Genomic DNA, 27,851 nt, shown 5'->3' with positions numbered 1-27,851 from the left:
ACGCGTCCCCTTCTCCACCTTCAGCCGTGCTTAAAGGTTCTTATAATGCGATCCCTGGGTCGACTGGCTGCCCGTGGGTCCAGTGCGAAGGACATCCAGGAGAGGGACAGCCGTGCGTGTGTAGGTGTGTAAACACACACCCCCAAATGGGGTAGGAGTGAGAAGGACACGGACAAAGAGAAAGACCTGGGCCTCAGAAAAAGGGGTCAGAGAGCCAGGGGGACACAGATTCGGAGTTACAGGTAAACAGTCTGAGGAAGTGTGTGGAGACACCGAGTAACAGCCAGTGGGACCTTAGAGACACAGGCAAAGGGGTCACGAGGCTGAGGCGGCCCGGGAGCAGGACGGGTGCGCAGTGCGCAGAGCGGCGCAGGCCTCGGGCCGGCAGGCAGGCGGGAAGGGCCTCTTGCCAGGCACGTGGGAGCTGTCGCGCTCCTCCCCCGCCCCAGCCTGGAGAGAACGGTCTCTCCGTGGGGTTCCCGGCTGCGGGCATCTCCCGGAGCGAGTCAGTAAGGGGTGGCCCCTTCCCACTCCACCAGGTACTGAACCTTGCCCTCGGGCGTGACCCTCCGGGCCAGCACCTGGTACTTCTCCCCACAGGCCAGCCGCCCGGCCGCGCCGAAGTAGTTGGTGATGGAGGACTTGAGGTGGGACAGGGACGAGTCGTCCTCGCTGATGCTCTCGAAGGTGTGGCTGTCGATGCCTTCGTCCAGCCGCTCGGGGCCCGAAGCCGCCTCAGCACTGCTATCTGAGGGGCAGCGCCCCCCCAGCTCGGCTGCCCGCCGCTTTGCCCGCAGTGGCAGGTACGCTTTGGCCCCCAGCTTCCTCTTGCGGCTGCCCACCGTCCGTCTAGGTCAGCATGGGGAGAGGGAGACGACAGGAACGGGGTGGGATCGTCCTGACGAGCCCTCTTCCCGAGCACCCCGGACACCGGGCACCGGGCACTGGGCCAGGCCCTGGGGCCTGGCGGGGGATGGAGTATGTCCCTGGGTCCTCCCCACAGGCCAGAGGAGGCTCGGGAGGAGGAAAAACTGGCTGCGGGGGAGCAGTGAGCCCGGAATTCCGACGAGGGTGTGCCCCCCACTAAAGCATGCCTGCAGAGGCCCTGCTGGTGCCACTTGGTCCCTTCCCTGGGTGCTCCTGGACTCGTTTGCAGCTAGGCGTCCAGTGGTGTGGGCAGACAGGACCGACACACTAATGGACCTTGTCCCCAGAGCCTGGACTGGAGAAAGGCGTGCGTGTGCGTGCAACACACACACGGGACAGAAAGAGCTGGTGGAGAGGCGGACACACATAAAAGAAGAGGTGCGTGTCCACAGGTGTTTTGGAACAGAAAGCGAGCCCCGAAGAGCTCGGAGAACCAAAGAAACAGGAGGAACCAAATACAAATAGAGAGGTGGCACCCCGAGATGCCCGCGGGCGCACAGACGCCAGGAGGCCAATGTCCTAGCACGCAGGTGCAGGAGCCTCCCGCACCGCTAGGGACCGGCTCCTGCCAGACACACTGTAGCCCTGCCCAGATCCCCAGGCGTTTCTGTTCCCTCTCCCAGACCCCCACAGAGGTAGACAGCCAAGAAGCAGGACACCATACAGAGACCTGCAAAGCCATGGCACACAAAGGCCAAGGACCCTAGCATGGAAACTTCCCAGTGACAAGTGTCACATCCCCTGCAGCTGAGGCAGAGCATCCCGAGTGGCCATATACAGTCCTGTCTGCACCCCAGGACTCAAAACCAGACGGTTCCAGACCCAGACTTACGAGCAGAGAGGGTCAGGTCCTCACGCTTGAGGAGGTATGGGGCCGGGGGGGCGGGGCGGGGGGCGACTAGGGAGAAGGACCGAGGCCGAGTCCGTCCCGCAGGAACCTCACCTGGAGTCATAGGAGAGGCTGGTGGAGGCCGAGCCGGAGGTGCTGGCGGCGTCAGTGGAGTCCACATCTGAGAAGAAGGTCTGGCCTGAGCTGGCACTGAGAGGGAGGAGAGGGTGAGCTGCCCCCCGCCGTGCGTCTGCCTGTCCGCCTTGCACCCTGCCAGCCCTCCAAGTCCAAGGAGTCCCGGGACACTAGAGAAAGCCTCCCCTCGGCACCGTCCCCGGCGGTGACGGGAGCCCTGATGAGCCTGGCCCCGACACCTGGCTACTCCACAGACCCGAAGGGCCTCCATTTCCAGCCTCTGTTCCCATCTACCAGCCAGGCAGTCCCAGGTGAGGAGGTTCGGAGAGGCCGGAGGACTGTGCTGAAGGTGCCCAGTTAGTAACCACTGGGAGGGGGCTGGAGCCCGGGCCTGTCTGGCCGAAGCCCTCCTCCTCCAACAGGAAGCACCACATGACTTTTCATCCTTTTGGAACTGAAACGGGGGACTGTGCAGTCCCTCCCCTGAGGTGCACCAAGCACGAGGGGCTGTGGGAATACACAGGAGCGTCCGCACATCTGGGTAGTGTCCAGGAGGGCTTCCTGGAGGAACGGGAATGTGGGATGACCTAAGCAATTCTGGTATCTGAGGGCCGGGAGGAGCAGGAGAGGGGCTGGAGAGGACGGGAGGGCCCAGGCCACATGGCCTGGCCTCTGATCCTGCTCTGGGGAGCCGTCCCTGGGAGTCCTGGAGCTTTCCCGCAGGAGGAGGGTGTGCCGAGGGTGTGCCGAGACTGCGCGAATGTGGGAGCCGCAGGCAGCCCATGAAGGTGGCCTAATGCCGTTTGGACCCTTTTAACTGGAATGACCCTGGAGGGAGCTTCCATTTCTTGAAAGGCTCTCTGCTTTGTGCCTTCCAGAGCCTTCTTTCATTGCTGGGGGAAGGAGGTCTCACTGCTTGCTTCTACCGCCACACTTTAGAGTAGCTCTCTGCTGGGTCCCTCGCAGTTACTTTTTTTTTTTTTTTTTTTTTAAGATTTTATTTATTTGACAGAGAGCTAGAGAAAGAGTACAAGTAAGCAGAGTGGCAGGCAGAGGGAGAGAGAGCAGCAGGCTCTCTGCTAAGCAGGGAGCTAGATGCGGGGCTCAACCCCAGGACCCTGGAATCATGACCTGAGCTGAAGGCAGCTGCTTAACCAACTGAGCCACCCAGGCGCCCCACACGGCTACCTTTTTAAGCTCTGAATTTCATCCAGCGAGAAGTCGAATATGCTGGCCAGGTGGTGGTTGGTGCTCCAGGCTGAGGTAAAGTCGCTCTGTGGACACAGGATGGATGGGGATGAGGGTCAGTGAGCATCAGAGCCACCTCCCAGAGCACCCTCTCTCCGCCGAGGGCCACACAGGCTCTCTGAGAACTGGGCCTCCCCAGCGTAAGACTTGCCACCCACTCTTTCGTCCTAGGCTGACCAGGGAGCTGGACCATCCCGGTCCTGCCCCCAACTCTGTCTCTAGCTGACTGCATGACCTTCCTATCTCTGGGCCTCAGTCGTCTGAACTGCCCAAGGTGGACAGAAGAGCTGCCATGCTTCCCGGCTCAAGGGGTTGGGACGCACAGCAGAGTGAGAGGCTGCCTACGAGTGCCTCGCACGCCGTCAGGTTGGGGGACATGTGAGGACCGTTAGTGTCCCTGCCCACGCGGAGGGCTGTGGTGCCAATGCCTGGCCACTAAGGAAGGAGTGCTCTGGGCACCTGTCCAAGGCTGGCCTCGGCCAGTGGCTGACGTGTGACTGCAGGAGAGTTACTGGCCCTTTCTGGTCCACAGTGACCCCACGGGACTGTGGGGGCAAGGACATTACCTCCCCTGCCCCGCCCCCCTTGGCTTCTGGGGAGAACTTGGGAAGACAAGGGAGTGGTCTTGCAGTGCCTGGCCTTTGGCAGGGATCTGGCTTCTCCTTTAAGGGATGTGGCAGAGTGCCCCCGGGCCTGGGGGGCTCAGTTCCCTGCACAGGAATCCCTGATATGGGTTGACCCTGTGTGTGAATGTGGAAAGCAAGAAAACAAGAAACTAACACTGGGAATAGCATCTTCCAGCAAAAACTTTGATCTTTTTCTTCTATAAACTCGCCTTTTCTGCTGCTGGAATTCGTGAGGCAACAAACTGTGGAGACAGAAAGGGGAGAGGGGGGCCGGGTCAGAGCCTGAAGGCCCAGAGGGAGGAGGGACAGGACTGGGGACACAGCAGTGTAGGTGGGGAAAGGCACTCTTTCCGGACAGTGGGTGTGGGAGGCTGTGGGGGGCGGGTATGGTGGGGAGAAAAGAGAGGAGGTTGCTCTGTCCCCAGTGCCCAGGACAAGGCGCTCAGCTCGGCCAGGAGAGCCAGGGACCCTTTACACACTCACTTCCCCTTCCCTCTCTGCCTAAGCCCTAACCCAGCAAGGCTGGGCCCCATGACCTGGCTTGCCCTCCAAGCAAGGCAACAGGGGCCACGGTGGAGGGAGCCCAGGGTGTGGGACCGAGGCCCAGCTCGGTTGTTAACTGGTCCTCTCTGGTGCCTCCAGTAGGGCCTATCCGGGTGGAGATCTTCCCTGCTGGAGTCTTCCCTGCTTGCGTGGATGCCACCGTCCTCTCTGGGCCCACCGCACAGCCCACTGGCTGGGGCCGGAGCTGGGAGGAGCAGAGACCCCCGAGCTCAGTCCCCGGGCACTGACCCAGGCTTGCTCTTTCCTCTCTTACGCAGCTCAGAGGCGCCGCCGCTCTCGGTGGGCCCCAGGCCCTTGTCCGGCAGCAGCTTCCCTGGGGGGTTGGGGGGGACACGGATGCGCAGACGGAAGATGCACTTCTTCTTCTTGATCTCTTTGCCGCAGAGGAACCTGGGGGGTGGGCCGGGGAAGGAGAAAGCTCTGGAGTCTGTCGGTCCATCGTCTTCCTGGTCAGGAGAGTCAAGCATTAAAATAACCTGCTCTGCCTCCCTGGGCCTAGAGCTATAACCCAGGGTTGTCCATGGAGACGCTGATTCCTCAAGGCCCGTGGGACCGGGGGTCCCGGAGGGTGGCTGGGCATGTGGCTGAGGGCTCCTCCCTGTCCTGCCTCTTGCACATGTGTGGTTCCTGCCGCTCTTCTCCCTTTCCTTCTCCCATGCCTCAACCAGCCCTGAGGTCACCTCCTACAGGAGGGCCTCCTCCAGCCCCCAGCGGAACTGCTATGGCCCAGACACTGGATTCTACGCCATTCTGCTTTCTGGTCTCCCCAAGGAGACTGCAAACACCTCCAGGCGCTTCCCTCCTTCCAACACTGGCTGAGCTACCGTGAGCTGCAGAGGTGACTCAGACAGGCCTACCCTCAGGAGACTGTCCACAGGGAGGGCAGGAGACCCCACTCTTTAAGACTAGCACTGTGTCTGGGCCCCAGACCACGAGAAGGTGGATGATAGAGTGGATGATTGCGTCTAGAGATGTCTGGAGGGGCCTCACAGAAGCAGGGACCATGTGCTATTCCTCACTGCATCCTCGGCACCTACACAGGGCTGGCCCAGAGTAACGCTGCAACAAATAGCCATCCAGGGAACAAATGAGCAAAAGGGACGGAAGAGCACTCTAATTAGCAGAAGGGTCGGAGCCAAGGTTCTGAGTGAGAGAGTGGTGGGTTCAGAATGGCCGACACCCAGAATAAATACGGCAAAAGATCAGCGGCAGAAGGCGTGAGCAGGGTCTGCTCAGGAGAGGCCTTGAATGCCGCGCTCAGGATTCTGGGCACTCCCTGCAGTGGCAACAAGGAATGTGTCAGCTGTGTGCTCTGAAAAGGTGTCAGCAGTCCGGAGGGGAAGACACAGCCGAGGATGAGGTAGGAGGCTGCAGCCTGGCCAGGAGATGATGAACGGATCCTTCTGTGCCTGGCTCAGAACCACAGATGGCTGGAGCAGGAGGGGCCCTCAAAGATCAGGGGTGCACCCTCCATGGAGCCAAGCCAGGACCCAAACACATCATGCTGCTGGAGGGGTCGGGGAGGCATCACAAAGGAGGTGGGGTGCTCCCTGAATCTTGAAGAATGGGTAGGACTCATGGGTAGTCAAAGAGAAGGGGAGGGAGACCCAGGCTGGAGCAGTTTGAGCAAAGGCCACGAGGCAGGGAGATGCTTTACACCCAATCCCACCTGCTGGGGGCCCCACGCACTCCCTCCCTCCCCTGCACGCACCGGCTTTTGTAACTGTTCAGCGCATTGAGGAGATGTGGTCCTCGGTCCGTCACGGGGGTGCTGGTGAGCTGAGGAGGAGCAGCCAGCAGGAGAATCAGACCCAGCACAGGACCCTTGTGCCCTCCCTCCCCTGATCTCGGAGTGAGGATCCTGACTTCTTCTAGGATTCTAAATCTTTTCACCTCTCTGAGCTCACTTCTCCATCTGGAAATGCGGAGAGTCAACTCTTGTCCTAGATGGATCAAGAGGTTTAGTGGGTCACCCGGCGGTGGGTGGGATGCTCAGTCAAACATCTGCTTTCAGCTCAGGACATGATCCCAGGGTCCTAGGATCCAACCCAACGTCGGGCTCCCTGCTCGGTGGGAGAGTCTGCTTCTCCTTCACTCTCTACCCCTCCCCGCCTTGCTCTCTCTCTCTTGCACATGCACGCTCTAATAAATAAGTAAAATCTTAAAAAAAAAAAAAAAAGGTTTAAGAATGTCCATGCTCTTGACCCCGTCATGATACACCATGGGCTCTATCATAGAAATGGAACATGAAATACAAACAAAGCTTTAAGTACAAAAACCTTCCCTGGTGCATCAGTCCTATGACCGGGAAGTATGCAAAGTGGGGAAGAGACTACTCGCCCAACCAGAAGGAACGCAGTGAGTAAACCATGATGGAAACCAATGGAGCCATTACAAATGTTGACAAAAACTCAGAATATGGAAAAGTATTTGTGATGTAATGTAAACTGAAAAAAATGATTTAAAATTTTATCTACTATATAATGTAAGCCAAGGAAAAGCAGACATAGAAGAAAGGATGGGAGACGTCAGTAGCAGTTGTTTTTGTGCAGTGTGATGGCGGAATATGCATGGCTTTTTTTTTTTTAAGTGGGCTCCACACCCACCACAGAGCCCAACATGGGACCCGAACTCAAGTCCCTGAGACCAAGACCTGAACTGAGATCAAGAGTCAGACACTTAACCGTCTCAGCCACCAGGTGCCCCTGGATGATTTTTTTTAAAGTCTATTCCCTTAGTTGGCTCGGTGGGTTAAAGCCTCTGCCTTCGGCTCAGGTCATGATCTCAGGGTCCTGGATTGAGCCCCATATCGGGCTCTCTGCTCAGCAGGGAGCCTGCTTCCTCCTCTCTGCCTGCTTCTCTGCCTACTTGTGATCTCTGTCTGTCAAATAAATAACTAAAATCTTTAAAGTCTATTTCCTTATACTTTTTAGCACTTAACAGTTTTTCTACCAGGAACATGTGTGTTCTTTTTATAAATTGAAAAAAGTTATTAAAAATATTAGCTCTACCTATTTTTAAGGCTTTACAATATGTATCAGTTTTTAAAGATTTATTTATTTGTTTTAGAGAGAGAAAAGGTGTGTGCACACACACCCACGGGGTGGGGGAAGCGGGGGGAGAATGAGAAGCAGACCCCCTGCCAAGCACAGAGGCTGATGTGGGGCTCGGTCCCACGACCCTGAGATCATGACCTGAGACAAAACCAAGGATTAGCTGCTCAACTGACTGTGCCACCCAGGTGCCCCAACAGTATCTATGTCTTATAAATTATCAGATACTATAAATGAAGATGTCATTATATGAAAAGCTTCTGCAAAGCATAAAGGTCATCTTTTGTTTTTTGTAAATTCCTGTCTTATCAAAGAGAGATTTGGGGCACTCAGTAGAGAAGATACCTCACTCTGGATTGGTGGAAAGGACTCTAAGGTGGTTGTTAGGGAAAAGGGGGCATGGCCCCCCATGGGAGAGCTTGGTTCTAGTCCCAGCTCAGCTCAGCAAATCAGTCTCCACCTCTGATGTCCTGAAAGTCTCTGGTTTGTTACTTTGCTCCCTGGGTCCCAGGCCCCAGGCCCCGTGGGACGACTTCTGCTATGCAGAGTGAGACCAGCAGGGGGCAGGCCCACTTCACTTTCCATCGTAACACCTCAGTAGAGAGCCCCGCGCTAGCCAGATCCACACCTAGCTCCCTGCTGCTAAGTCAGTGAGACTCCAACCCGCCCGCTGGCAAAGCCTGGGCCAGGAAGCCCCCTGCAGGGCACGGGCTCAGAGGCGTAGATTCAGGGACATAGCAGCTAAGAGGCTCTGGTTCTTTGCCCCAGCCCACAGCCCTCACAGACAGGCAGGGCTGCTGAAGAGCGAGCCCTCAGCTCCCCAGATCCCGGTCTAGTCCTGGGCAAACCCGCTCCCCTCTTGGGAGCTTTGGAAGCCCACTGGAGAGCTGCCTCCCGCCACTCTGCCGTCCCACGGTCCTGCATACCTTGCCGAGCTGCAGGAGCTCCCAGTGGTGGTTGACAAAGGCCAGAATCTCCTCAAAGTCAAAGTACTTCTTCTTGCTCTGCACCCCCAGGTTGTAGAGGGCCAGGTGAACCACATCCACCCTGGGCAAGGGGGCGAGGAGGTGGGGCTGGGGTGAGGCGGCGGCCTGCCGGGCCAGGGCCGGGACCTCCTGTGTCCCGGCTGAAGGGCGGGGGCAAGGCTGGGAGCTGGTGGCTGGAAATGGAATTGTTCCCGGGGGGAGGCGGGAGCGGAGCAGCTGGGAGGGACGTGGGTGGGCCGCAAGCCCCACCCTCTCACCATCGGAGGGGCAGCCGCTCGATGTACTCCGGGCCCTGGTTACACACGGAGCAGAAGAACAGGTAGAACCTGGGGGCGGGCGGAGAAGGGCCTGTGGTGGGAGGGGCTGACACCCTACCCTAGCCCAGACCCCCGCCCCGCACTGCCCTCCTGCCTTCCCACAGTCGGCGCCGTCCTTGTCCCAAGGGCTAGTGGCCCTATAGCAGATGGGGGTTAGGAGGGGGCGGGACAAAGACCAAGAGAGACTTCCCCACCCCTCCTTCCCCCACGTCGTTATCCTGGAGTGCGGCTGAATTCGCAGCGAGCTGGGCTAGGCTGAGCTGGAGTGGGGACCCTCTTCCCCTCTGAGACATGCATGCACACAATCACCAACACGACACACTGACCAGGACGCACAATATCTGGGGCAACCCACAGAAGCCTTCTGTTAGCTTAGCCCCATTTATCAGAAGCCAGATCAATCATCCACCTCCCAGTTCCCCCTCGAGTAGCCAAGGTAGGGGTGGGGCGGGGCTGCCTCTCTCCTCCTTCCCCAGACACTGCAGGAGACTGGGGCTTAGGGAAGGTGGGACTGTGTCTAAGGTCTCCCCACAAATCGGGGCATCTGGGGCTGCGGCATGGTACGTTCCTCTGCTGAGAAGACCTCCTTTGCCCCAAGCTGCCCCTCCTAGACAGGGGCCCACCATCGGAGAACCTCGCGTGCACAGGGCCCGGCAGGCAAGCTGGAAGAGCCGCTGCCCCCTGCTGCTCTCCCGCCCAATCCTTCCCCATGACCCCCACCCCCACCCCAGGCTGAGCCCGACCAGCCGAGCACCTACCGGTCTCCGAACATCATGGGCTCATTGAGGCACTGGGTGCAAGCCTCATGGAACCACTGCCGGCACCGGTGGCACTGCAGCATCCGCAGGTACCATCTGGAGAGCCAGAGGAGTCAGGGTCAGCCAAGCCCGAGCTCCCAGCCAGCCAGCGGCCTCAGCGGCCTGGCCCTGCACCAACGCACACTCCGCCAGGGGCAAAAGGAAGAGAACTCACAGTCACCGAGCATGGACGGAGCCTGCACCGGGGGCGGTCCGGGCATGCGTTCCATCGGTTCATCCTGCCGTCTGGTAAAAGACGGGCCACTGCCCTAATTTTACGGGGGACTCTGAGCTTAAATGGCTTGCTCAGGTCACTCGGGACGCGAGTCGGGTATGGTGACTCAAATCCTGGCTTTCTCCCTTCAAAACCTGCACTCCTCATGCCACACCAGAGCCCCATCTCTGCACTGCACCACACACATCGCTTCTCAAACACCACCGAAATGGAAGGGTCTGCCCGGGAGATGTCGTGGGAGCCTTAAAGCCCCTGTAAGCTCCAAGGGCAGCACCGTGTCTGGCTTTTCTTACTCAGTCCTCTGTCTACCCTATGATGGCCATCCAACGACTGCTTCACTGAGCGGGAAGGAAGAGCAAAGTGGCACTTCCTTAATGAAAACTGATGCTTTGTTTGCAGCTTGCCAGGTGAGGTCCCTGGACTGCGCGCGCCTGGGGTCTGGGTTAAACTCTGAAGATCCCTTGGTCCCCTTGAGACCTGCTCGGTGTTTCAGGAAACCCCTGGGAGATGCATTTTTAACAATCACCCTGAGCAGCTCTGCCTGGTAAGCACTGAGAGCCACTGTCTCAATTCTGTAAAGGTCTCGTTAAGCATTTCTCCCTTTTATCCCAAAGACCTTCCCACACGCGTGGAAGTTGACACCAAGGTTGTTAACCCCACTTGAGAGATGAAGCACTTTAAGGGACTTGCCCAAATTACCCAGCAAGGTTGGATAAACTCAGCCTCTAGGACCCCTACTACTTGTCAACAGAGCTTGAGGATAAGATTCAGGACTTTGATGCATCCTGTGGGCTGTATCCTGAGGACACAGACCCCATCTCTCCCTTCTGTTGTTCCTGCCACAATGTCTGGTCCAGTCAGTCCAAGGGAGCAGGCTCAGTTACCCATGGCTACATGGACCCAGCCAGGTCAGGAAGAATCGAAGACTCCTGCCCTACAGTAGGGACAAGAATCCCCTCCACAGCATGCCTGACACATGACCCCCACCCCCTGCTTGCACACTTCTAAAGGAAAAATACCTTAATATCTCACCAGGAGCCTGTCTCATTGACTCTGAGAATGGAAAGGTTTATCCTCAATTCCGTGCCCCAGCAGTAACAGCTCACATGTATTAAGTGCTGACCAAGTGCGAGGCACCGGGTGAGATTTTATGTGAATTATCTAATCGCTGCTCTGCTCACAATCCCATGTAACGGGAACACGCGATGAGAACTGGGCCCAGGGGCTGCGCACAGCTCCAAGGGGCTGGGAAGATCCGGACACTCTTTTCAATACCTCCCACCCTTTCCGGGAGGTGCCGTCTGAGAGCGCAAGCCGGGTCACCTCGAGCCCCGCCTCCAGGCCCCACCCGGCGGCCTTAGCTCCGCCCCCTGCTGCACGGCCCCGCCCCTGCTATGGGTCCCCGCCCCTCGGGGGAAGACCCTGCCCCCGCAGCCTTACTCTCCCGGCCCGCCGCAGTAACAGTAACACTGCTGCTGGTTGGTACGGTGGGGCGAGTCCCATTCGAGCTCCTCCGGCTGGTAGGACAGCACCATCTTCACGGCTTGCAGCGTCCTGGCGATGGCGCCCTTCTTCAGCGCGCCGCCTTTCTGCAGGGAGATAAGGGTCTGACTCAGCCGTGGGGGTCCCGGCAGGGTGCTGGTGGCTGTGGGGGGTGACGGTGCGGGGCGACCACACGAGTCTGCACGCTGCGGCTAGCACGGGACATGCTGACCCCGCGGACCCGCAGGTATTCCAGCGTAGTGAGAAACGCAAGGAGTTTTTCCTCATCGATCCCAAATCTATCTACCCTCTCTCCATCCCGAGGCTCTCCTAGTAACAGCATTTTAGGTAACAATATAGGTAACAATAATAACCAATATGTATTGGGGGGGGGTACTTACATGGGTGTTGTCTTTTGATAGCAAACACCATTTACTGGGGGCTTCCTACCCCTGGCACCAAACCCAGATCCATTTTACCATCTGTTGAAGCTCAGGGGGGTTAAAGAACCTGGCCAAGGACATATGACTTGCTGGTCAGCGGCAGCAGCACTGTCTGCCTCCAAAGCCCAGGCTCTGTGACCCAGAGCCCAGGGCGTGTAGGCTTCCCGGTGAAGTGGGGAAAGGCAGGGAGTGCGAGGAAGGAGGGCTCACCCGCACAGCCAGTGCGAAGATGCAGCGTCGGCAGAACCAAGGTGTGAGCAGGGGTCGGTCCGCACTGCCCGCTCTAGGGATGTGGCACTGCTGATGGTACCCTACAGCAGAGGGTGGGTGGTGAGTGCCGGCAGGGGAGCAGCAGCCCCCAGGCCAGTGCCAGTCAACCCAAAGACCACGGGGCTGGGGAGGGCGCAGCAAGTCCGAGCAGCTGGGTGCCTGCCAGCTGCCAGGGGATCGGCCGGCGATCTTCACCAAGGCAGGCAAGCCGGTGTCCAAGCAGGCAACTCAAAGACAGCCTGGCTTCAGCCTCTGTGTCCCATCTCTCCACCCTTTCTCTCTACTGGGTTAGGGGGAGCTCCAACCTGCACATCTTGTCTTACTTTCCAGAAGCCCCAGCTCTCCCCAAGGGTCACCTCCCCAAGCCCTCATTCCCAGGACCAGCCCCGTCACTCTTGGAGCTCCAACAGAAACAGGAAGAGCGCTGAGATCCCAACAGTGAGGCATGTCCATTTGGCCAGCAGGGGCTGGGGAACCTCTGGTCAGGACCTCCTCTGTGCTCTGCTCACCACACTCACCCAGGCCACACTTCCCACAGATGAGGATCTCATTGAGTGGCCCTGACGTCTTCCCCAGACAGATGTTGCACTTGGGCTCCTCCCCCGGAACACCAGCTGAAAGGGAGAGAAACCCTCCTGGGTCAGGTCTGGCTCAAGGGAATTAGAAGAGTTTAAAAATTTACCATCTAGGTACTAAGCCTCTACTCGGTGTGGGACCTAGCACCGGGCCCGTGGGCCCACTCACTGAATTGCCCCAACAATTTGGAGCAGCCTGGTATCATTAGCCCATTCTAAAGACCAGGAAATTGAGGCTCAGAGTGGTTAAGTCCCAGAAGTTAAGTAGGAGAGGAGGGATTCGAACCCATGACTGTTTGACATCAATTCCTTTGTTCTTTCTGACCATATCCTGCTTCCTCTTCTGCCTAATTTAGTTTTTTATGTAATCAATAATAGATTATAATGAAACTCCATGTTCTTAACAATTAAGAACTCATAGCCAATCTTGTTTTGACTATAATCCCATCTATTTCTTCCTCTTGTATTATTTTGAATCAATTCCCAGATACCTAACCATTTTCTGAAAATATTTCAGTATGTAATTCTGGAAGATCAGGATACTCTTTAAAAAAAAATGCAACATAACTACAGTGCCTTTATTGTACCTAAAAATTAAAAACAACTTAATATCAACCAACAAATTCAATTAGTGTTCATATTTCCAACTGTTTCTTAAATAAAAATGTCATAACAATTTTAAGTATATTCAACTGCTTTTTATGTGCAAGTTCTTTCTCATCTCTTTTTTTTTTCTTTACTTTTGGTTACTGTTGAAGAATATGTGTGTTTATGTGTGAAATGTTTGATATATATTAATACATTCTGATACATGTTTCTGTCTTGTCCTCCTGGCAGACTCAAATTTTTTTAAGGGCAGAAATGGTATCTACTCATCACTAAGTCCCCAGGACCTTCTACTTTGTGTAACACATAATGTGTACAAGACACATTTGTTGAATACATGGTCTCTTGCCTCTTATTCCTGAATGTGCCACTGCCAGTCGTAGTGAACCCGCACCCGCTCAGGGAAGTGAGCTGCTGATGTAAGCCAATAAAGTAGTAAGCTTGATTAAGTAATCAATAACACTGGCTTATTCAGCCTTGTGCTCTCATCTTGGGTGATGCTAGAGGGACACTGTCCTGCCTGTGGGGCACAGTTATCTGGCTGGGAAGACAGGCTGTTCCTAACAGGTGAGCACGGTTAGCCTGTCCAGTGTCCCCAGCACCGGTGTCTTTCTTCCCCTGCTGGCTCCCTACGCCTTCGATGGGAGAGTAGCTCAAGAGAAGAGCTTCCCATGCTTTAGACCTTTGTAGAAGAAACTGAGAGTGACGGGGCACTTGGAGAAGAGTCTCCACGTCAGCATCAATCACGATACCTTGGAGACAGGGGTGGTTTGGAACCTCTACGACCCGGCTGGGTTCTGTGGCCTCTACTTGGCAGGCTCCTTGAAGTCCTTTCTTACAGTAACAAATTCTTTCAGAAGTGCCACCCTGGAACTCAGCAGTGCTAAGCTAAGTGCTACACTTGGGTTCTCATGTCACCAGCCTGTGAGGACACTAATGTCATCACCTCCTTTCTTCAGGGGAAGAAACTGAGGCTCAGGGAAGTGGCGTCACTCGCCCAAGGACATGTAGCTAGCGAGTGGCAGAGCTGAAACTTGGCCTGAGGTCTCCCGAGCCTACACTTGGAGCTCCGTGTTGGAAGCATAGGAGTGTTGGGACTGCTGAGTGGCGTTTGTCATGTCTGTGGGAAGGACAAATGACGACCAGAGTGGGAAAACGTCAGCTCTCTGTGTTCAGGGAGGGGACCCAACCCAGCTCCCTTTCGAAGGTGGTCCAGCTCTGTCCAAGCATGTCTGTCTCCACAATGCCCGGTCCGTCTCTGCTTTCTTGGCTTCCCACCAAGACTAGGGCCGCCTCCACTAGTTTTCTTCACATGTGGACAGGGCACACCGTGCTCACATCTAGAGGTGCCAGTTTTGATTGCCTGGGCCCCTCGCCCAGGTTCCTAGCCCCAGCCTGACCCTCAGCTTTGTGCAGTTGGGGATGAGGTGCCATCCCTGCTCTGCCGGCACCTCCCCTGAGCCACCTTCTCCACCTGCCTGCCTCCCTCGTGACGTGGGAGTGATCAAGGGCATGATGGATGTCAGAAGTGCCTTTCCATGTAAACACACAACTAGCCATCCTATCTGCTCAGGTGGGCTTGTTGGGGAATAGGGGTCCATGAACAAGGCCAGACACAAGCAGTACAAGAGAGAAGGAGAAGGAAAAAAAAATCAAGCGGAGGAGGAGAGAGGGCCAGGGATGGGGCCAGGGAGCCCGAGCTCTTGGGAGTACTCACCATGCTGTATGTCCTTCCACAGGACCCAGTATTTGGAATTATCTTCAAAAGTCACAAGGCAGCTCTGCTTAGAACTGCTGACCTGAGGCATGAACAGGGAGGGACAATGTAAAAAAGTGGCCAGGGAAAAGCCACTGGGACACGGTCTTCCACTCCCGTTTTTGTCCCCACAGGATAGGGGGATTACACCTGCTCCTTGTGCCCCCGAAAGCAGAGCTAGGCTCGAAGGGGAGGGAGGACAGCACTTCCAGAGGTAACTCGCGCCGGAACCCGGGGCCACAGTCAGGGTCTGGGGGGCCGCAACCCGGTGGGAATGCAGATGGCAGCACAGGCTAGGTGGTCCTCTGAGATCCCTTCAACCTGATGTTGTTTTGTTCTCCAGGCACACAGAGCTCTGTTCTAAAGACCTGGTTGGATGACACTGGCCCTAAAGATGGCACCTGCAAAAGCAGGTTCTGGGTCCTTCCAGGATCATCTTTTGAGCAGGAGGGGCATGAAGGGAGGCCTAGGCCGGAGGTTACACCTGGAAACTGGGACCAGGGAGGAGAGGTTTACCCTCTTGATCTTCCCGAGGTAATACAGCCCATCGGTCCAGCGGCACAGCACATACTGGCCCTCTGTCAGCTTGGACATCAGGTCTTTGAAGTTGTTCTTGGCTTTTGCAAGGGCCCCCTTGTTGGGGAGGTGGGTGGTGGCACCATAGGAGTCCCGAGTCCCTGGGTCCAGAGAGCAATTCTCCATCAGCTTCCCCTGACACTGGAAGAGAAAGAGAAGAGGATTTTTATTCCCTGCTCTCCTGCTTCAGCAGTCCACCTGGGGAGGGAAGGAGACTACTATTTACACAACCTCTGGTACTACGTGCCAGGCACTTCTACCATCTCATGGGATCCTCGTGACAGTCCTGTGAGGGAGACTTTATTATTCCCATTCTATGGGTGGAGAAACTGAAGTTTGGCAAGGGAAAGTGGCCAGTGCAGCAGAGGCCAAGCCAAAGCTCATAATCAGGTGGGCCGATTCTTTTTTTTTTTTTTTTTTTTAAAGATTTTATTTATTTATTTATTTAACAGACAGAGATCACAAGCAGGAGGAGAGGCAGGCAGAGAGAGAAGGAGAAGGAGGCTCCCTGCCGAGCGGAGAGCCTGATGCGGGGCTCGATCCCAGGACCCTGAGATCATGACCTGAGCTGAAGGCAGAGGCTGTAGCCCGCTGAGCCACCCAGGTGCCCTAAGTGGGCTGATTCGAAACCCTGCCTCTCTTCCCACCCATACCATGCTGTCTTCTAAAGATAAAGAATCTCTCCCCCAACCATAGAGCAGTCTCCATGTCCAGGTGGCCTGAACTCCCAGGCTTAGGAGCCTGAAGATTCATCCCTTAAGCAAACATGTTCTGAGCGGAGGGCCTTTTCCAGGGAAGCATCGAGAAGACTTCGCTGCTTACCAACCCCCCACCCCAGCCCAGCCCAACCCCTGCCCTGAGATCTGGCCGGAGGAAGCTCACCTAGGAAGGAAAACGCCTAGGTGACTTGTGACCGGGTATAGATGGTCCACCTGTGTCTTCATAATCTCCCGTTCTGCTCTCAATTATGCAGTGATTTAATGGAAACCAGTCCTGGGACATTTAAACTCACTCTGTTTCTACTCAGATGCAAATGTGCTGCTAGCAGGTAAGGCAACACAAGCCACCCTCCCAGCACCTGTCTCTCCTACCATCCTGTAGAACACACTTCTGGCCCACTGCTCTCTTCTTCCTGCTAATGGGACCACTAATGGGAACCCCCAAACCCCCGAGCGCCTTTAGAGTTTTCCAACCAGTGAGTTGCCACAGTTGGTCAACTTCAAGCCCAGGGGATTTCTGGCATCTGGCCCCTCTTTTCCATGTCCCTGTCCTGGTCTGAGTTCAGGCCTCTCTTTTGCTTGGGCATTCACTCATCCCATAACTATTTCCCAAGCCTTGTGCTCACTTACGCGGGGTGCTGGGATGGGGAATGAGACCACCGGCACGCACTGTACGTCACTCCCTGCTTTCCTGTCTTCCCACCAGACACTTCCACACGGCCACCAATTCTTACTTCTCCCTTCCAGAAACCTTCTGTGGCTCCCCAGTGTCTTCACAAGCTTTGGCCCCCTCCTCCCCTCTCTGGGTTCACCTGGCTCTATGCCCCTCCACACACTCTCCGCTGAGCCCAGAGGAACACAGCCTTGCTCTGTTCCCTGCACCCCCTACCCTGGTCCCCTCCTTCTCCCTGCTGTGGCAGGGGGCACCTGGTGTTTGTAGACAGGGAGAGAGTCCTGTGTGTTTTGCTGTGTCAGTGCATGTGGACTCCTGTGAGATTGTGTTTCACGATGTCTGCGGCCGTGTGTCAGTGGGTATATGAAACTGAAGACATGTGTGTGCCTGTCAGGGGCCCTGGGGCAGGCAGGGCACTGCTGAGGTCCAGGCTCCCCAGACGACACTGTGGCCACGTTCCGCTCCACCCCACACCCCCATTCTGCCCTCTTCTGGACGGCAGAGCAGTGCAGGCCTTGGGCGAGGTAATTGCCCCGAATCCCAGCCTTCTCCCTGCCACCTGGCTCCCGGGCGCTGCGAAGTCCCCGCCCACCGGGCCCGGGCCCGGGGCCCCGCAGGTTCACAAACTGACACTTCCTCCCCCGCTGCACCGTTGGGAGCCGGCCCGGTCGCCGCGCCCCCACTGGCCGGGCGGGGGCCCCCGGGTGGCGGCCCCCTCCCCGCGCCTCCATCCTCCCGGAGCGGGCCCCCGCCGGCTGTGATTGGTTGATTCAAACCCATCTGCAAAGAAATGCCTGTTTGCGGGTTCCCGTCGGCGTCCAGTTCAAATCCGCGGCACCCGGAGCGCGGGGCCGGGCGGGGGCAGGAAGCGAGGATGATTCATGCGCCGGGGCCTCTCCCAGGGCGGCCGTTGGCTTTTTTTAAAAAGGGTGTTCGGGGCGGGGGGGGGGGCTTGCAGAGGTCCCCCCCTCGGGTTCAAGCGCTCCTCTCTTCGGTTGCTCCGACGCCAAGCCTCCCTGTCCCAGTCCTGCAGCAGCCTGACTTCAGACGTGAGCAAAATCCCAAATGCCTCTGTAGGTCTCCACCCCCGCCGCCACCACCACCCCCCGCCCCCGAACGGGAAAAGTCAAGATTTGGGGCCAGGGAGCAGCGACCTGTCACCCACGCCCCCCGCCCCCAAAGGCTCGGGGACCCGAGCGGAGCTCCCCCGCTCCACAGACGCCGCTTACCCCCGTTCCAGCCCCAGGCATGCAGTTCCCCGGGACACCAAACTCCCCGCCCCCCCCCGCCTCCCACCGCCGCCTCCCGAGGCGCTCGGTTCGCCCAAGTCCGGGGAGACTTCGCAAAGAGGGACGTGTGCCGGGAGCAAAGCGTCAGGCGGGGAGTCCCCGCTGCACTTACCGCGAGCCTGCGTGTCGGCCGGTCCCACTTGGAGTCTGGCCACCAGGCGCATCGGCGGAGGCGGCTGCGCGCGGCCCGCGGCTGCCCGGCCGAGTGTCCGCCCGTGGGGCCGGGGTCGGGGTCTCGGCGGGGGCGGGGCGGGGCGGGGGCGCCGCGGGGAGGAGGGGGGGAGGCGGGGGAGGGAGGGGCCGGGGCGCTCAGGAAGGGGCCCCCCGGGCGCGGGGCGCCATCTTTTTCGCGTTTTCCCGCGAATTATTGACGTCCCGCTTATGTAATTAGCGGGGGCCGCGGCGGCCTCGCCATTGGAGCCTGCGGCCGCGGGGCCCCGCAGCGCCGCCCGCCCGCGCCCGCGCCCGCCCCCGCGCGTCCCCGACCCCCCGCCCCCCGCGCGCGCATCCCCGCCGCCCCGCTCGCCAAGGCGCAGGCACGCGGCGCGACAGCACGGGGACGCGGAGCCCGCCGCGACCTGGCCACGCCGCGGGCACACGCGGAAGCACCGCCGCGCGCCGCCGGAGGAAACCCTGCAGGCTGTGCGGGGGGCGCAGACCTCCCGCGGGCCCGGACGCGCTGCGGGGAGGTGCGGACGCGCACTGATTGCCAGCGGAGCCGCGACCCCGGGGAGGCCGGACGGGGCTCCCACACGTGAACGCACTGCCGCCTGCACTTGCCGAGTGGACGGTCGGCACCGCGACACGGCCCCCGCCGAACGTGGAAAGGTCCACGGCGCACCCAGCGCGGACCCAAGGTCCCAACGCGTGCTACATACAGCACACAATAGAGACACTTACAGGATGCAGGCATAGAGACACACAAGGAGAGACACAGTGTGCAGGGCATAGACACACAACAGAGCATACGCGTAATATAGACGAGCAGCAGGCATAGACCCAACACACAGTAACAACACAGACACGGGAGAGAAAGTATCCCAATGACATATAGCGCACAAACACAACGCAAAAATACAATCGCAAATATCACAGACGCAAACACAACGTATAAATAGTTCACACTGTGAAAGACAACATGCAGCGACCTAGAAATAGACAGAGGCAACGGACATGGCTCCAGTCAGAAAGTGTCCTGGCCCAGGGCATAAAGGGCAGACCTGTGCCTATCCAGACTCACTCTCTGTTGGGGGGGTGGGGTGGAGAACACTTGCAAAGAACCCCCCACCCTGTCCTTCAGCCTCCTCTGACCTGCTACCATCCCGCTCTGCAGATCCCCCTGGGAGGCTGGGCCAGTGTGTGCATCATGGGTGTGGTCAGTGGACACCCCCATCCCAGCCTTCCTTGCTCACTGTCAGGTTGCCCACTGTTGGCCCTTTGCCTCGCAGCCTGGGCGGATGATCTCTCCGGCTGGCTGGCTCTGCCTTTAGGGTGCGATGGACAGAGCTGATGGGGGGGAAGAGGCTGCCTCTGGGTCTGAAGGGCCAGTTGCACGGATTACTGGCTGTAGGACCCTGAGTTTCCTTATCTGAAGAGAGTTGCTGTGAAGATTAGAGTTTATATTTGTACAGCCCCTGGTACCCAGTGGGTGTGCTGCGATTACTGTAGTTTCAAGAAATTATATATTCATTGAGGGCACCCTTGCAGGGGGACTAAAGTGGGAGCTAGGAAGCCCACAGTTTCAAGGGAAATCAGGTGTGGGCACATGCAGACATCAACACACACATACACATATGAGGGGCGTGGTGCAGTGATCTAGATTGTGGAATTGGGAGAGTCCTGGTTTCCTGTCTGGTTCTGCCTCCGGGCCCCTATGGGATCTTGGGTAAGCTGGTTCCCTTTTAGGCCACATTTCCTCATCTGTTCAAAGGACTTATGAACACTACTCCATCTCACAGGTGGTTGCATTGATGAGGTTAAAATCAGATTATGAATGAAGATTAAAATAGCATAATGAAGGAGCAGATGCTTCTGTAGAGGAAAAAGGGGTATGCAAAGTGCGGAGTTGTTAAAGCACTACACCAGAAGGGTAGAGAGCATCACCAGTGATTGTTCAGAGGCAGCTCTGACTTCGAATTGAGAAGAGGGTATAAATATCTTGGGAAAGGCAGCGTGTAGGTAGAATCTGGAAATAGGGAGGTGAGCCTTCCAGGTGGGGAAAATGGTATGTGCAGGAAGCCTGGGACAGAGCAGGCTGTGTTGATGGGGCTGGAGTTCAGGAGTGGAGGGAGGCAGTGGAAGGGGAGCTTGGAAGAGAAGGTGGAGCGGACTTTGGGGCTGTGCTCGATCCGCAGCCCACAGCCAACCAAGGCCACTGGGCAAGGTGACAGGCTAAGCTGTGCGTCTTCTAGAGAGAACTGTGGGAAGTGCCATGATCTGAATTTACTTTGGGATCTGGGAGGAGCGGCTTGCAAGTGGGGACAAATAAGACAAAGGCAACCCAACTGCTAAAAATAAAAATAAATTAAGGATAGCAATGGGCAATTCACAAAAGAGGAAATCTAAATGGCCAAAAATATGAAAAGAAGTTCGGCCTCACTGGTCACATGAGACATGCAAATGAAGAGAGCTGTGAGCTGTGCTACCTCATTTCATACCCACCAGACAGGCAGAGCGAGAGGTCTGTCAACATGGGGTGAGGTGGGGGGTTGCTGAGCATGTGGCACGGCTGGAATCCCCATACACTGCTGATGAGCATGTCAGGGGCTCCAGCTACACTGGACAAGGGTTGACAAACTTTAATGAAGTCCAGGTTGCCTCTGCCTGCCATGCAGTGACTCCACTCCACTCACTCTGCCTGTGATGCTGAGAACTTAGACCTTAATTCATTGTCCATCCTCAGATGTCCAGATAAATCATGATCTCTTCATACATGGGTGACAGATGGGGTATAAAAATAAACCAAGACTATAAGCTTCAACACAGATGTTTCCTAAAAGGAAAAAAAAAAAAAAAAAAAAAAGAACAAGTCCAGCATCAAGTTGTGGAATAGGTACAGTGTCCTATAAAAAAGTATTCCAAAATACTCAAAACTGTCATATATATATATAATATATTTAGGGACACAGATACAAAAAATGTTAAAATGTGTATGAGAAATCAAAGACACTGAATTAATCTTAGTGGTTACCTCTGGAAAGGAGGATTGGGAATGAGATCAGAAAGAGACACACAGAGGATTTAATTCTAACTGTGGTGGTCTATTTCTTAGGAAACTAAAAATATCTGGAGCAAAGGCAGCCAACATTTGACAGAACTGGGTGGCCCGTCCATAGCTGTTCTCGGAAGACCTTCTCCTTCTCAAGCTCAAAACATTTTCTCTGTTTTTTGTATGTTTAAAATATTTGGAAATTTCCTTTATTTGTTTTTAGTCATTTCTACACCCAGCGTGTGACTCGAACTCAGCCAGCCAGGCGCCCCTGAAATATTGGGTAATTTTAAAGATCTTGATGAGAGCGCAAAGAGGGGTTGGTAATCACACTAGCTGTCACGTATGTGGGGCCATCATGGTTACCATGTCCTAACATGTCTGTCACGGAGGCCTGCCAGAGATTGGGACCCTGGCAGGGCACCCTCCAGACCTATTTCCTAGGGAGAATATGGAGGCCAGGTGATGTGATTTGTCCAGGGTCACATGCAGGAGGGAGGGAGGAGCGGTCCCCTTCTCCGCAACTGTGTCTCTGCACCTGCCTGTCCCAGGAGACGACAAAAGGCCAAAGGACCTCCAGGGGAGGTCACCCTCCCTGCTGTATTCAACTTTCTCCGTATACTGCGCTGTTCTAGTTTTTCCTATTAAGGATAACTTGGAAAATAGGGAACGGCACAGGAAGAAATAAAAGTCACTTGTGATTTTCTCCATCTTTTCAGCTTTATAGAGGTGTACATAGTTCCTACACCATAAATCCACCTGCTTTCAAAGTACAGCACTAACTTATTTTGAGAGAACATAATTTTGTTCCAGAAATATTTTTCGAGTGCTCTACAAAGAAAAACTTCTTTTCACAAATATGGATAATTATTGTTGCAATACAATTTTGACAAACAGCTATAGTAAAGCTACTTTTACCCTTGAAGCCAGGTAGCCAGCTAGTTGCGTCTGTGTTTCGCTGCCCAGATTTGGGGGTCAGTTAATAACGTCCCTGGCACAGAGGTGTCAAGTGTTTTCAAATTATAGTAGAAAGCATGATTGTTAACACCATTTAAAAAACAAAAAATAACAATGACAACGACACTTGACAAGGTCAGACTCTGACCTGTTGAAGTCCTTGTGGTCTTGGTTAGCTGCCAAGCCATAAACACCTTTACCTGTGGCTTCTTTGGGGAAATGAGAGAAGGCAAGGTTCTGCCCCCTCTTTGAGCCCAGGAGGGGAGAAAAAAAACCTTGCTGAGACCCATGGGATCCTAACAGCCCTCCCCACAGGCGTGCGGCAGGACCATCGCTGGGTCCCTTCCCTCCTCTGAAATGTAGCCTCCCTCTCTGTTAAGTGTGCTCTATTCACAATTCAACATTCGTTGAATTCCACACTTAGGGCAATGTGCGGTGGGCGTCTGGACCAGAGCTGGCCATTGGGATTGCAGAGACAGACCCATCAACATTAAGAAAGCGGTCAAGGCAAGGAGTGGTGGCCTTGAGCAACTACCAGGGATCTCTAAGGCTCCTGTGACAGCACTGTCACTCTATGAACGGCATGGAAGTTTGGTTTCTCCCTCTCTGGGTGGCCTTAAATAAGTCACTTCCTAATCTGGGCTTCCGACGTCCTCACCGGTTAAATATAATGTTTGGGATGAGCAGTTCCTAGTCTTTCTCCACAAAGGCTCTTGTATAAAGATGAGACCACCAAACGCTGCTTTTATCATCGGACCATTCTGTCTTCTCTTTTGTGTGAAATAGGTCCACCTTCAAACAGAACTTTGATAGATATGATACAAATAACATGACTGTAAAATATAGAATTGATAGACAGACAGACAGGATTCAAGCCCAAAGCAAGAGCACTGGCTATTTAGTACATCTATGCCATCTATGCTTTCAGAGGGGATTACAGATAACATTCAAGCCACTCTGTCTCCTTTGCTTTATGGTGGGATATTCATGATGATCCCCAAGGGAGTGGAGCATATGCCACATGCCAGGCATAGCCCTGGGTTTCACATGAGCTATCATGACTCCATTTCACCCGTGAGGAAACAGTAAACTTGGCAGAGGTGAGCCTCGAACCCAGTAGTCTGGCTCTAGAGCCTTTAACCCCCACGCCCTTTGTCCCCTATGAACATTGCTACTGAGTCTGTCATAGGGGCTTGTGCTGTTTAAGACACTTTAAATACCTCATACAATATTTCATCTTATGATAATACTTTATAGATGAATTGTGCTTTGTAGTTTACCCAGGGGACCCTCACATCACTCACTCCATCCCCAAGGCCGCTATACAAGAAGAGCAAGGTGGCATTATGATTCTCCCATGTTGCAGTGATGAATCTGAGGTTGAGGTGAAGTGATGTGCCCTCAGCCACATAACTAGGACATGCTAGATACCAGACTCAGGGAGCAGGGAGTCACGACAGCTGGAGAAGACCTTCCAAGTCAGGTTGTCCAACTCCTCATCTGGGGAAACTCGTGTCTGGAGAGCAGGTAAGGCTTGCTCAAGGACATCAAGAAAATATTTGTTCAAGGTCAAGCAATCAATCAGCAGATGAGCCATGCCATGATCAAGCCTTCTGCCTCCTTGCCCAGAGATTTATGTCACATCATTTTTGTCAGATCTCCAGCAGTCCTTGAGTTTCTCTATTGCCAGAACTTGTTTAAAAACCCTTGTGGTAAGAATGTTCTGTGCTGGGTGACATTCTCATGAATGTCAGAGGGAGTCTCTGCCTGGGTGGGGGGAACATCAACGTGACTTTTCAGCCCAGAGAGCCTGGATTCCGCCACCAGAATTCTACAGCTATTTCAAGATAACCCTCAGTCTTTTGCTGCCCTCAGAAGAAATGCTCAAGTCTGATCTCTGTCTTTGTTTGGTCTGTCCTGCTCCCTGATCTTTGGGCCTAAAGGAGGGCAGTAGTTCCAACAAGGTTAGCTAGGACCCCTCAGCTCTGTGTCTTACAGAAGCTTCTTCCAAGATTACAATTCAAAGTCCCATAGGCCTCCTGCCACGGAGAAGAAGAGACATCTGAGGCCAGATGTGGAGGCAGCCTAGCTTGTGCGGGAGCCACCCTGGGTAGGAGGCTGTGAGTTCAAGAGCTCCCAGATGTGGCTGTCACCTGTGAGGCTTGGACAGGCCCAGGGTAGGTGGGGGTGGTTAGAAGAGAAGATGAGAGAGGGTCCAGAGCGGTGGGGAAGCAGGCGCTTATGGGACTTTGCCGGAGGCACCCCTCTGATCTGGCCCTTCTGGGGTGGTTAATTTTATGCACCCATTTGGCTGGGCCAGAGCTCGCAGGTGTTTGATCCAACACTGATTTGGGTGTGGCTGAGAAGGTATGTGGTCGATGTGGTTACTTACCATCTGCAGTAAGCTGATTTAAGTGAGCATTACCCCTGGTAGCATGGGTGGGCCTTATCTGATCAGTTAGAGGCCTTAAGAGCAAAACCTGGGGTTTCCTGGGGAAGAAGAAATGCTTCTTTAGGACCGTGGCACCAACTTCTGCCTGTTGCCAGCCCTCCAGCCTGGCCTGTGGACTTTAGACTTGGCAGTCCCACAACCCTGAAAAAATATCTCTAAATGAATGAATGAACGAATGAATGAATGACATTATATATATATATATATATATAATAAATATATTGCATCATATATATATCATACCTATATATGTATATGTAATCATATATAATATGTATATATTATATTATATATTATATTATATTATATGTATATATTATATATGATTACAGATTACTGATCAGCCCCTGACGATATGTAGGTCTCTCCCCAATTCCTTACCCTTTGGCACTCTGTCCATCTGTCCGTATCCCCCAGCCCATCCCTCCTTCTGCAGACCATACCCCCAGGGTTTACTTCAGACTGCTTCTCCACACTCATGACTGTGAAGGGGCCAGAAGGACCCAGACAAGAATGGGGTTCTAGAAGATCAAGCTTGGTGGCCCCTGGAAGAGGGAGAGGCCTGGAACCCTGTGGTGAGACCGAACAGGGGACTATTTCTGGCTGATCGGAACACAGGCAGGAGCCTGGACAACCGGGTCTGTCAGCTAGGATTTGTCTTTGGTATTGGCAACAGAGGCTGTGTCAACATTTTCAGAGCACCTCCATTTCAACAATGGTTTTCCTGGTAAGGATCTCCTGGGTCAGTGCCCACAGCACCACGAAAGGTGGCTATTTCCGGCTAGCTCAGTGAACGGGAGGAGGACCTGTGGCCTCGTATCAGTCGGGATTCCTGGTTACAGGTCACCAGGACTGTCTCGGGCCATCTTCAGTGAGGAGGGACTTGTGGGAAGACAGTGAGGGCTCACAGAACCAACAAGACGCTGGAGAACAGGCTTGAACAAAGGGCAGAGCCAAGGGAGCCATGGGAATCCCAGCCAATGGAATCCTGCAGGCACAGTCTGACCCAGGGGCTTCTACGGAGAGTGAATTTTAGTTGCAAGGGTCCCCTCACCACTCACTCAAGAGTCGGCTTAAGGAACAAGGACCTGACCGGCTGAGGCTGTATTTCACACATGCCTACTCTCTATCCAGGCAGGAGATGATGCTGGCAAAGAATTTGGCTTCACTATGCTTTCATAGTAATGGTGGCTATGGGGAATGAGTGCTAGTTTTGTTTTGTTTTTCCTTCTTTACAATGGAGAATTCCCCCCCGCCAAAGGGGAACCTGGGTTCTAGGTGGGGGTGGACACTGGACAGATTACAAGTAACAGCTAAACCTTTGGAGCTATTTTCTTACTTAAGCCAGTAATGGTTAGATGGTGTTGCTTGAAAATCAACAGGGGAGAATGGATAGAACTTAGATGTGAACTTGGATGACCGAAGAACATGTTAGAGCACTGATCAGCATCACGATGCTGGGCAAGTTATCTAACCTCCAAGAGGCTCGATTTCCTCCTCTGAAAAGTAGAGAGAATAACAGCAGGAACAGCTCACAAAGTTGCATGTGTAAACATAATTATAAAATATTTTGAGTCCTAGAGGGCTGTAGGGATAGAGCAATCATGCCTGAGGCATCTTTTCATCTTGGTGCCCAGTTCACAGCTTGGCACCTAGGAAATGCTCAGTAAGTGTTTGTTGAGTGAATGGATAAACAAGCCATCCAGTGATTTTATCCACATCCTAACCTGACCAGCATCTTTGCAAAAAAAAAAAAAAAAAAGCAGATGTAATTGGACTCTGATGTGGGTTTCATGAGCTGAGGCTTCACAAATGAGAATAGATAGATAGATAGAGGTATGTATATATATATGGAAATATGCATATGTATATTAAATACACACATATATTTTAAACAATCCCTTTGACACTTTCATTTTAATATGTGAAACCTGGCTACTTGATTCAGGGAGAGTTTATGGGAAGAAAGCTTCTAACTGGCTGTGGGGCAGCCCATAAAAACATACTGAAAACTGACCAGTTAGAAATGAGGGGCTGTTATGGGGGAAGAGATCAGTGACGCCATATACCCTGTGAGGCCCACAGCATTTCAGTAATTAGCTCTCTGGGCAAGAGGATACATTCTTCATTCCTTCCTGGTTCCCAGTCAAAGGATGGGGCCCAGAATCTCTTAAAGAGAAACCACAAATTTCAAATAACAGATGAACACATCTTTAACACAGGCAGGCTGTGTGATTCAAAGAGTTTCCAAGGGTGTGGGGAAGGGAAGGGTTTTCAAGAGCTTTAACTGCAGTGGCTGTTATCAAAATGCTCCCACCTCTCCCTCCCTGCCAACTTTCCAAATTCTACTCCCCATACCCAACTCAAGTTTGACCTCCTCCAGGAAGCCCTCCTTGGTAACTCAAGCTCATCATGGGTTTTTTCTGGCTCTATGACTCCTTGCCTTAAAACCCTCCAGAGGTGCCTCTTAGCTTCAGGGTCAAGTTCAATGGCCTTGTGATTTGCCCCTTCCCCGCGCCCCACCCCCTGCCGTGGATTCTTACGCTCACCACCCCCAACCTTGATCCTCCTGTGCCAGACAACCTTCGGCTCCACCTCTGCCCCCCTCCATTCGGGCCTCAGAGTCTTGGACTGTACCCTTGCTTTGGCTAGGATTTTCCTTCCCCTTCTTTATGCGGCTGGATGGTATTTACTCCCCAGACTTAGCCAGGCCTCTCCTGCAGAGGATGGGGGACATGGTTTGAGCCTCCCAGGCTGGGTTAGGTGCTCCCATGTGGCTTCCCCCAGAGCACTCACCGCACTTACTGTGACGTCCACTCCCTTTCCAGGAGCTTTGCTCGCCTCTGTGTCTCTACAGTCCATACTGATTTGGCTGAGAGAAGGTGCTTAGTTTTGTGTCCTGCTCCTCCCTCCTTGGAGCCTGCTGGGATCACCTCTGGAGCTTTAAAATGCAGACACCTGTGTTCTCATTCTCAGGGGTTCTAACTGGTCTGGGGAATGACCTAGGCGTGGGATTGGTGTGCACAGGTTGAAAATGTCCCCAGATGGTTCTAATGTGCAGCCAAGGTGGAACAGCTCTGTGATCTATAGCACTTGACTCAGGATTTCTCCAGCAACTCAGAGGAGTT

General features: G+C 54.5%; 2 protein-coding genes and 1 long non-coding RNA gene across 11 annotated transcripts; 1 reads left to right on the top strand and 2 right to left on the bottom strand.

Moving 5' to 3' along the window:
- Positions 1-399: 399 nt before the first annotated feature.
- On the bottom strand, positions 400-18,097 carry PHF19 (PHD finger protein 19). Of its 8 annotated transcripts, XM_032306698.1 has the most exons (15): positions 18,047-18,097; positions 15,366-15,566; positions 14,811-14,892; positions 12,431-12,526; positions 11,853-11,953; positions 11,158-11,306; positions 9,444-9,539; positions 8,626-8,694; positions 8,309-8,429; positions 6,041-6,108; positions 4,558-4,719; positions 3,920-4,007; positions 3,080-3,165; positions 1,871-1,966; positions 400-849 (listed from the first exon to the last, which is right to left on the bottom strand). In XM_032306698.1, the coding sequence occupies exons 1-15, from the start codon at positions 18,065-18,067 to the stop codon at positions 507-509; spliced, it is 1,779 nt and encodes a 592-aa protein (XP_032162589.1). In that variant the 5' UTR covers positions 18,068-18,097; the 3' UTR covers positions 400-506. The 8 variants fall into 8 exon arrangements, with proteins under 8 accessions (XP_032162589.1, XP_032162587.1, XP_032162588.1 ...); XM_032306696.1 differs by lacking the exon at positions 18,047-18,097 and having other exon boundaries at positions 741-1,272; XM_032306697.1 differs by lacking the exons at positions 8,626-8,694; positions 18,047-18,097 and having other exon boundaries at positions 741-1,272.
- On the top strand, positions 17,653-22,020 carry LOC116570092. The gene is made up of 2 exons (XR_004277275.1): positions 17,653-17,866; positions 21,378-22,020. It is a non-coding gene; the product is annotated as an uncharacterized LOC116570092 (long non-coding RNA).
- On the bottom strand, positions 18,220-19,773 carry LOC116570091. 2 transcript variants are annotated; one of them, XM_032306706.1, is made up of 2 exons: positions 19,347-19,773; positions 18,220-18,976 (listed from the first exon to the last, which is right to left on the bottom strand). In XM_032306706.1, the coding sequence occupies exons 1-2, from the start codon at positions 19,497-19,499 to the stop codon at positions 18,494-18,496; spliced, it is 636 nt and encodes a 211-aa protein (XP_032162597.1). In that variant the 5' UTR covers positions 19,500-19,773; the 3' UTR covers positions 18,220-18,493. The 2 variants fall into 2 exon arrangements, with proteins under 2 accessions (XP_032162597.1, XP_032162598.1); XM_032306707.1 differs by having other exon boundaries at positions 19,395-19,773.
- Positions 22,021-27,851: the final 5,831 nt, after the last annotated feature.

The sequence above is a fragment of the Mustela erminea genome, chromosome 12 (genome assembly GCF_009829155.1).
Source record: "Mustela erminea isolate mMusErm1 chromosome 12, mMusErm1.Pri, whole genome shotgun sequence".
NCBI lineage: Eukaryota > Metazoa > Chordata > Mammalia > Carnivora > Mustelidae > Mustela > Mustela erminea.
Note: the sequence above shows the minus strand (reverse complement) of the source record. Positions and strands in the feature narration are given on the sequence as shown.

Coding starts and splice junctions, on each gene's coding strand:
- PHF19 (XM_032306696.1), bottom strand. CDS start 15,551: ATGGAGAATTGCTCTCTGGACCCAGGGACTCGGGACTCCTATGGTGCC. Junction 4,008..4,557: donor AGAGGAAAGAGCAAGCCTGG/GTCAGTGCCCGG, acceptor CTGTCTCCACAG/TTTGTTGCCTCACGAATTCC. Junction 1,967..3,079: donor GAAATTCAGAGCTTAAAAAG/GTAGCCGTGTGG, acceptor CCTCCCTCTCAG/TGCCAGCTCAGGCCAGACCT.
- LOC116570091 (XM_032306706.1), bottom strand. CDS start 19,499: ATGGGGGTGTCCACTGACCACACCCATGATGCACACACTGGCCCAGCC. Junction 18,977..19,346: donor CCCCACCCCCCCAACAGAGA/GTGAGTCTGGAT, acceptor TGCTGTATGTAG/CACGCGTTGGGACCTTGGGT.